This window comes from Rhagoletis zephyria, unplaced genomic scaffold (assembly GCF_001687245.7).
Source record: "Rhagoletis zephyria isolate East Lansing unplaced genomic scaffold, Rhagoletis_zephyria_1.1 Rzeph_scaffold_03819, whole genome shotgun sequence".
Lineage (NCBI taxonomy): Eukaryota > Metazoa > Arthropoda > Insecta > Diptera > Tephritidae > Rhagoletis > Rhagoletis zephyria.
Genome location: NW_016160902.1, coordinates 48,346 through 57,843, shown reverse-complemented (window position 1 = coordinate 57,843; position 9,498 = coordinate 48,346). Strand labels below are relative to the sequence as shown.

The following is a 9,498-nucleotide window of genomic DNA, read 5'->3' as shown; positions in this document are numbered from 1 at the left end:
TAGGGATGTTGCGAATGTGGAATTTTAGACATCAGCGGATGCGAATATCTAACAGCTAACATCCGCGGATGCGGATGCCAATGCGGATGTCAAGAATTTTTAAAAAACAATTAGAATCTAGCATAATGGCGAGATCGTTCTTTAAACAGCGCTTACAAGCCCAACCAGATACATATATCAGGTTGTTCTAAAGTTTTTTAAAAAGAATTCTTCCTTCTCATTGGCTGTTTCAGAATTTGGGGAATCTGTAACTTCATCAGCGTTTTTCGAGTTTGGTTTTTGTAATTCATTTTTAATACTTTCTGCTACGACTGGTTTGAAAAATTTGTGCTTATAGCGAGCTAAATAGGTGGATATGGAAAATTTTTAACAAAATTCTGTGTTTAAGGTCGTGGCTGCCAGCCGAATCGGATCAGAATATTGTTATTTTTGAGTTGAGAAAAAGCTAGTTCTCAACTTGAACTCCATTGCATATCATTGAAATACTGAAATTGAAATAGTTAAATACCTTATAACTTTTTGATTGAAAAGACATACATAGATGAATTTAAATATTAATTTTTCATTTTATTACTCCTTTTGTATTACGTAGTTAATTAATATCGTATTACAATAATTCACTTCACAGTATACAGTCCGACAGTAATTATGCCACTTGATTCACTTCGCTTTTTTTTTCAAGATTATTTGAGGATACTTTGAAGATTATTTACTTTTTGTTGGTAATTTTCCTGTTTATATAGCGTTCGTTTTTCACTTGATAATTAAAAATTCGTTTCTTTATCACTTTTTACGTATCTGCGCGTCGGTTAGAGATGAGTTGGAGAATGATGTTGGATATCAACTTGAGAACTATGAATTTTTCCAAGGTTGGAGAAATATTTTTTTGGAGNATTAGAGAGTTGCCACCTGTTTGAAAATTGCAGTTTAAGTAAATTTTGCAATATGGCTATCTAAAGAAAGAGATTTAAGAAAATATTTTTGTGGAGGTTGCAACATGTTTGAAAACTTTAATTTAATTCAATTGATAAGATAAATTAAATATTGCAAACTCATGAAGTTTAGAAAAGTTGACTGCCGAAAATATTTTTGAGAAGGGTTGCCACCTATTTAAAAAATTTTATTTAATTAAATTTGTCAAAGAAATGAAATATTACAATACGGGTATCAAGCAACACTAAGATATATACTTTTAAGGCGCAGTGAGTTCGCCGGGTATTTGCTAGTTTTGTAATAAATAAATTCTAAAATAAAATAAATCTTCAAAATAATTTATGCAGCCTCACATACGCGGTTTTGTACTTTAAATGATNATTGAAGGAGCTTACTCTTTGACTTTAAATAGCAAAGAAGGGTCAGTTTTACCACAAAAGTTTTTCCAAGGATTCAATGTATATCACTATGAACAGTGCACACTCTCTTCTTTTGTGTCTAGTAGTTTTTTTTAGGTTGGTCCAAAAAAATCATAATAAAAAAAGAAACCAATGCAGGTATTTAAAGCACAGAAAAAAAAATTGTTAAAAATACTGTGTTCCCTTCGACGTACGTCAAAGGTCAAGTGGAACTTGTATGACTGCCCATTGATAACGCGGTTATATAGCTTAAGAAAAATTTTGTTTGCCATATATACGTTTTATCGGTGCACTTGCACAACATTCGTATTCGCAAATGCTCCGCATTGATTATTGCGAATGCGAAAGCGAATGCGAATGTGAAAATTAATGCGGAAGTTCCGCAGTTGGGAATGCAAATGCGAATATTCGCAAAAACCCTGATATGTAGTATATTTTTGTTATTTTTATACTACGCAATTATATGTAGGTAAATTTTTTGAAAAATTGTCCTGCATTTTCAAAATATATTTATGGTCACCGTAGCTATCGATGATCTTGCAGACGTTGGGCGCACATTAAGGTTGTGGCTGCAATTTTTCGATGTTATCACATTAATATTGTAGATCATTGAAGCAGATTGTCTGGGAAACTGGCAACTCCATCTCCAATGTGTACAAGACATGCTGCCTTTCTTTCCTGCTGCTGGTCATTTGGCCTATGCCAAATGTGCTCAAATACATCTACTTGCAGGACATACCTGAGTTGCGCAAAGAGATAAGTTCTGAAGAATAACACAAATTCCCAATCGAAGGTAATTTTACTATCCGACGATCTGTTAAGAAGTGGGCTGGCATCTGGAGAAATATGAAAATTTCAGGGGGCTCATGGCCATAGAATGAACAAAGAAGGAGCCATCGCGAGGCGAATACTTAGATTTCCGATTGCCTATGAAGTCATGGAAGGATTTGAAACATTCTCTGGAATATAATCAAGGATACCTAAGATTACATCAAGTTGGTGAAGTGGCTTACTCTACAGCTGTTGATACTGGCAAACTGATGTCCATTGGCGACGACTTCAGTGCTGGAGTTCAACGCGGTTGTGATAAGGTGATTGACATTGGAATGACTTTGATGCTTGGAACCAATGCTGCAAACGTAAAGAAAAAACGCTGGACACGTGATAAATCTATTTCTACAAATAAACGTGGAATTGTGATTGACAACGAGCTTTTAACGGTCGATACTACCCTAATAAATATTCCAGCATTTCACAGCAATTACGAAGAACGACAGTGATTTAGACACCCTAGCATTACATCATGAATTAGCCCTCTTCCACTTCGCGTCATTCGACGATCAGGATCTCATGATGAAATCGAAGAAGCTAGACCTTTACAACGCCTTCACATGTCCACCGATGAATGCCATCAATTTGGCTGAATTTAAAATTCTCATCGACGGGTGATTCTTGTTCCACAAAGTTGTCTGGCCTCTCGGAAGTACCTATCAGCAGATCCTTAAACTGCATGAAGATTATATCATCAGGAATCATGGAACGAACTCGATAGTTGTTTGCGATGGTCACAAGAAAATCAACGTGCAAAAGAAGATGGCTGTCGCTTTGACTCAAATCAAACTCAAATGACCAGACAACGCCCGACTCATCGATTTTCGCAAACATTTATGAAATGAAATGTCTACAACAACCCTTATGCTACAAGAACTGAAATCAATGAAGTAAATGAACGCTTTCTCTGGGCGGAAATGTTAGATTATTTGTTCGGGATGCCGCGGGAATCCCTGGTCAAATGATTCTGCCGATGCCGAAATGCCATTTGTAACCCAATAATCAATCAGCAATTCCGTCCGCTACTAAGTGGTGCTTTTACTATCCAAACTGGTTGAGTTTAATTGCAGTTGGAAAAGTCCTTGGCGTTCGACTGAAATTATCGATGGTTTTTTAATATAAAAGACATATGTTGTTCCCGAACTTTTTCCGAATCGATCGAGGGTTTTAACCGACTTCCAAAAATGGAGGAGGTTATCAGTTCGTCGGAATATTTTTATTTTTTATTTATTTTTTATTTTCTATGCATGTTACCGCATAACTTTGAACCACGTCAACCATGACAATACTCAACGACGATTTGTCACAATTAAATGCTTTGACTGCTGCCTGGCTATCAGAAAAGATAGCTACTGCATACGAATTAATGGAAGAATCGATCAGCCATCTTGCAGGTTCATTGATTGCCCTAAGTTCAGCTTGGAAAACGCTGCAAAGACCGGGACGAAACGAAGACGAAAAATGAGGCTAAGTGAGAGATCTTGCGAGTATACTCCATTTCCTTCCTTCAAATTAAACTAGGATCCGCCAGTTCAGATGACTGCTGAGTCGGATTAAGAGAACAGGGCTGAATCCTGTTCCCATTCACCCTTTGAGGAAATCCTTGTTTAGAAATGATTCATCAATCCAGTGGGAGGGACTGTGTTTTCCAGGCGCCTAAAGACCGCTGGAAGATCTTACAGAATTATAGAGTGTCCGAATCTTGTGTCACTCCACTTAGACAGTGCGTTTAGTCTAATAGCATTACAGCTTTCCTGTAGTTTTCCATCCACAGGTAGAAAGTGAAGTAAGGTCTCTAGGGCTTTAGTCGACGCTGAGGGTAAAGTCCCACAGTGTTTCGACTATATGGAGGCAGGTGGAAATAATAGTTATTTCACTGAAACTTGACATGTGCTCCATTTTTACTTAGAAATAGTGAATTATGAAATTTGGTAAAGATGGAATAATTGCCACGCCTTCTACTCTTTGGGGCGGAAAAATTAAATTTCATCCGATTGCGATGAAATTTAGTTTGTGCTCTCTCTTTTATTAGAAAAACCTAAATATAAAATATGGGGAAGATTGGATCACAATAACGTCAAAAACTCACAATAAATGTGGGCCCAGTCGTTAAATGTGATGAAATTTTGGTTAATTTTTTCCCCTGCTTTTCACTCCCAGAAAATAAAGGTTATATAATGGGCCTTATGCATAAAAAGTGAGCTTAAACTCAGACTCAATTTTTGCACTGAAGGGGTGAGCTCAAGCTCAAGAATTTGTACTGAAAATCGAGTCGGAGCTTAAGCTCACTTTTTATGCATGAGGCCCAATAAAATGACTTAGGTGTAAATACTCGCTTTTTCCCAATGTCTGGTGAGATTTTTTCATTGTTCGAAAGATTCTTTTCGCAAAATTATGCAAAAAGTGGCAGAAAATCAAAAATTACATACATTTGCGCAGTCGCGCGCAAAGATCAAATTATTTATTCTAAAACTACATAAAATTCTCTAAAACATTTGTCTAATTTCAAGACCTGACGGTCCGGTACTCACACTTTTTTTACTAATAATCTTTAGCATCTAAATTTCAAAGTAAATTTTTTGGTAAGAAAATAGGAAAGTACCAAATAAATGAAACATACCTTCACCTGAATATTCCACGATGTTAAAATAATTGATTACAGTTGAAAAAGAAACATTTTGTTTAATGGGTTAATCGCTAAAAACAGCTTAACTGATTACTCGGTTTCGCGCCGATTCCCGTATTTCTTTGGAAATGTATCGTTCGTGAAGAAGGGGGGTGAGTAAATAATGTGAAATGTGGTATTTGTGACTTTTGCTTTTCCCTCTCTAAGTCCAACCGGTTTTTTTCATCAACTGTCACCATGACTTTTTTCTATCTGCCTCCATATAGTCGCAACACTGTGCGTCCCCGTGATCATCATGTGCGCCATCCTTGAACCTTAGTTAATTTGCCTTTTCTTGTAGATCTATCTACGGAGGGCCACCACCCCGTGATGCCGTAAAATAAAAAAACCAAAACCTTTGTTGTGTAAACTTTAAATTTTGACTTTATTATGTACTCTACGTACGCATATTTTTTCTATATTTGTTTATGTACTTATTTACAATAACTTTAGTCTATTCATAATTCTTATAATTTATCACTACTTCATTGATGTTCATTCTTTTCGTGTTTGGCAATCAATCGGTTAAGTAATTAAATCACGTATCTGATCTACGCATATATGTACGTACATATAAATGTATGTTGCATGAATTATTTGCATACTTTCATTTCTTTAAATGCTCATTAAAATACAAATGTACATTTCTTCCTTAAACAAGCAAGTCTTTATCACTTTTTATTCTGTCTTTAAAACTTACAAACCCTTAGCACTATATGCGGCATTTAAATTATTTATTGAATATATTTACAAATTAAATTAGTTAGCAATTTAAATACTTATACGGCACGTATGACCGATTTATGTATGTATGTATGTATGTACAACGCCTATTCGCCCAGCAAAAGATTTGCACTCAGCCTTCAACTGTCACCGCACAAGAACTTCGTCGCAGTTATGTTCATTCCTCAGTTTTGGTCACCACCGATACAGGCGTTGAAGCGCTGCTCGCCACACTCGGCGCCATGGGACTCTTGGGCGAGGCTGCGGCCGATGAAGTCAACGTCACACCACCACCCGCCACCATTGATGTGGGCACCAGACACGCGAGCGCCGCTGCAGATTGTTGTTGAGTAGGTGGACTGTCACGCGGACTATTACTGCACGGCGGACTAACTTGTGCGGCAGAGTGTAAGGATAGATTTTGCGGGTAGCCAGCAGCGAAGATGCCATTCAAATTACTCAAACCCATGTATTGTGAGAGCAGCGTATGGAAATTGGGCAATTTGTAGTGCGGCATAAGGCTGGGTGGCAACAGAGCGGGATTGAAGTGCTGATGTAAGGCAAAATGTGGTGGCCAAAACTCAGGTGGCAATGTGGCTGGGGGGCCGGGGATGCCATGTGGAAGGGGAATACCAAGCGGAAAATCGGGCAAGCCTGTAAGGGAAACGGAATTGAAATTGAATTCATTAGTGGTGGAGGTATGGAGGAATGTCAAACGCGTTTTTTTTTTGCATTGCATGCGATGTTAATGAAAATTAGTAAATACATAGTAAATTTTGAATATAGTAAACAGCAAGACGGTAGTGCATAATTTGTTAATAAATAAAATAATGCGTATCGGAAAACGTGATTCTTTGTCGAGCAAAAAACTTAAACAAAGGTAATTAAAATTACATTAACGTCAATTTGGGCATAAATCAAGTCGCGTGGGCAGTTTGTTATAAATAATGGCATGAACAAAAGTGAAATGAGAAGCGTGAAGTAGTTAGTTAAAAAATAATAACAGATTAAGAGGTTCAGATAAAGAAAATAAATCTGTCTTAAATAATATAAAGAAAGGAAATCTACCAACCTTGATCGGGCAGCAGATATCCGTTTTTGTCCTGATTCATAAATTTCTCGCGTTTGCGCCACTTAGCACGACGATTTTGAAACCAAACCTTAAAATAGAAATAAGGAAACAATTTATAAAAAATTAGTGCATTTCTTAAACGTTAAGTGTCATAAAAGAAGTTCAAATACATATGTATGCATATTTCAAGATACGAAATTCTCTTGGAATCAGTGCCAAATTAGCTGTATTGCAAAAATAATTGCCGTGTCTAATTCTATGAACACAAGCATTAACCAGCAAACAAGCCAGCTGATAGGCCCACACTACCAACAATATAGATATTTATGTGCATACAAAAGTAATATTTATGAACATTAGACCGTACCATAAAAAAGTTTGTAGTACACTAGGGTGGCCCAAAAATACACGTGGGAGGAAAAATGTTTAAAATGTGAAGCTCTCATCCCATAGGATTTTTCGAAATGGAAAAAAATAATATCCGTATTTTTTTTTTGTTAAAAAAATTATAGTTAAAACTACCTCAAAGGCCATGAAGTTTTCGATGTATTTTATATGGCGAAACAACACTTTCTCTCTCTCTCTGTCACAAAATCCAAATGTTTATTTAACCATTATTTAATAAATAGATACTATTTTTATAGGTCTCCAGAAAATCATAAAAAAAAATTCAATAAAAAATAGTTATAATTACAAAACGGTTAAGTAAATAATTTGATATAGTTACTGGAAGTCTACTAAAGAGAAGTGAAGCTTTCGGATCGAAAAATATTGATTTTCAGAAATTCTATACCATTTCTACGAAAAAGTTTTTTTTCTCCATATAAAATACATGGAGAACTTCATATTTAAAAAAAAAAACCCCGTGTAAATATTCTGTTTTTCCATTTCGAAAAATTCTAGAGGGTGAGAGCTTTCTATACACTTTAACCTTTTTTTTTTTTGACAACGCAATTGTAGATACACCCACAATTCTTAAGTACGTTGCAAGGCGATTTCGTAAGAAAGTGTTTTTTTCCTAACAAGGGGTCTATTTTGTCATGTCTGCGGCGTTTACAGTCGAATCTTAAGGCATGATAGGTCGCTGCTTTTAAAATTGTTTCTGTTCTAAAGCTCATTGACCTCAAGTACCCCGTTCTAGTACTTACACAGCCGATCTTCAGTTTCTACCACCTCAAGGAACCACCCTAATGTCAGTGAATCAAAGCTTTCCAAAAATTATTAAACTTTTTCTAACGAAAAATTTCGCTCCCAGATGAAATTAAATTTTTTTTGGCAAGCGTAGCGGTCGGTCGGCCTTTGTCATTTTTCGTCATATCTTCGGCATTTACAGTCGGAGCATAAAGCATGATAAATATATCGATATTTTTGTCTTGAGGAGATAATTTTGTTGCGCTAAAGTTCATTGGCCTCAAGTACCTGGTTCTAGTACATACCAACCAAATTTGAGTGCCTGGCACCCTAACGTACCATCCTAACGTCAATAATTTAGAGCCCTCCAAAAATCATTAAACTTTTGTTAAGGAAGTATTTTGGTTATTCTAGTAGAACTATTTAAAAAATAATAACAATTTATTGCCCAACGTTGCTGTCAGCGAAGAATTTAAAATGGCGACCCCTAGGCTCGGCCAAAAAAGTTTTTTTCGAAATCGCCTTGCAATAATATTTTAGACTCAGGGGTGTACGGCTAGTTTTTTTTTTTGGTTTGCTTGTAAGATGGTACAGTCTAATGTACATACATATGTAAATATATGTCCGTATGTATATAAAGTGTTCACATTTGCTTGGCCACTTTGCTGCCAATAGCAATCAACCCTCTTTTCACGCCTTGATGAGGTTAGCGGTAGCAGTTGGAGCAGCAGGCAAAACAATAGAATCCAATCGGAAGTCAGCTGCTCCTCTGCTTTTCTTCGTCAACAACCCTACATTAACCCCAACAATGCTAAGCTTCGACTACGAAGAAAATGCGCATTTAACGCCCTTAACCAAAGTGTATGTATGTGCGTGTGTATGTGGATATGTAAACCTCAACCGCTGTCATCGTCATCACAGCAGGTGTTTATATGTATCCAGTTGACTGTCGTCAAGTAATAACCCTTTGGTAGATTTGCAGCCTACCTCTAGCAACCAAGGATTACATAGCGCCATCCCTCATCTACACTTTCCAGGCGTACTCAATCTCCTCCAGTACTGCAAACAATTATTAAATGCAATTTGCAATTGTGTTTAAGTCGAGTGCGCCCAATTTGACAGTAAAAACAACAACAACAACAACAAATGTTCAATTTACATATTTGAAATTTGCACACATGTGTGAAGAAACGCAATTGGTTTTCGCAATGTCCTGCTACATGTGGTAGCGTGTAATACCAGATTGACCAGTGGGTGGCTTGAAAAATAAGTAACGCGGACAATCGTCATTTCTCTCATAGGGATCATGCCTCAGTATTTCAGACAGAGGTGTTTGCAGTCCTCAAGGCCATGGACTACGCTATAGAAAGTAGGTAGAGAAAACCAATTACTTAGCTCCAATCATCATCCGCACAATCTTGAAGTTGTTTTTTTTTTGGTTTAGGGTCAGCAAGTGCAAGTGGAAACTGGATCTGGAAATCCTTCAGACGAATTTTTATTGCGGCCAGAGTGCCAAGTATGCATCTTCGAGCCAATTTTTATGGAGCAGATTTCATAGCTGGATTATTTTTTAAAATCCTCCTTAATATCAAATCATACTCTCTTGAGATAGCTCTGCAAATATCACGAATTGGCAAGTCGTCCAATACTGGACCAACTTCTTGAACTTTCTTATATACTTACAGCACTCAAGTGAGGCATCTTAGGTTTCGTTTTTTTTTTTT

At 36.7% G+C, this 9,498-nt stretch overlaps 1 protein-coding gene across 1 annotated transcript in view; it reads right to left on the bottom strand.

Moving 5' to 3' along the window:
• Nucleotides 1-5,749: 5,749 nt before the first annotated feature.
• Nucleotides 5,750-9,498, bottom strand: part of hbn (aristaless related homeobox homeobrain) — a 37,209-nt gene continuing 33,460 nt past the window's right edge. The window contains exons 4-5 of the mRNA XM_017624890.1: nt 6,644-6,731; nt 5,750-6,225 (exon numbers count right to left, since the gene is read on the bottom strand). Coding sequence (XP_017480379.1) covers nt 5,750-6,225; nt 6,644-6,731 — 564 coding nt within the window. The remainder of the gene's footprint in view (nt 6,226-6,643; nt 6,732-9,498) is intronic.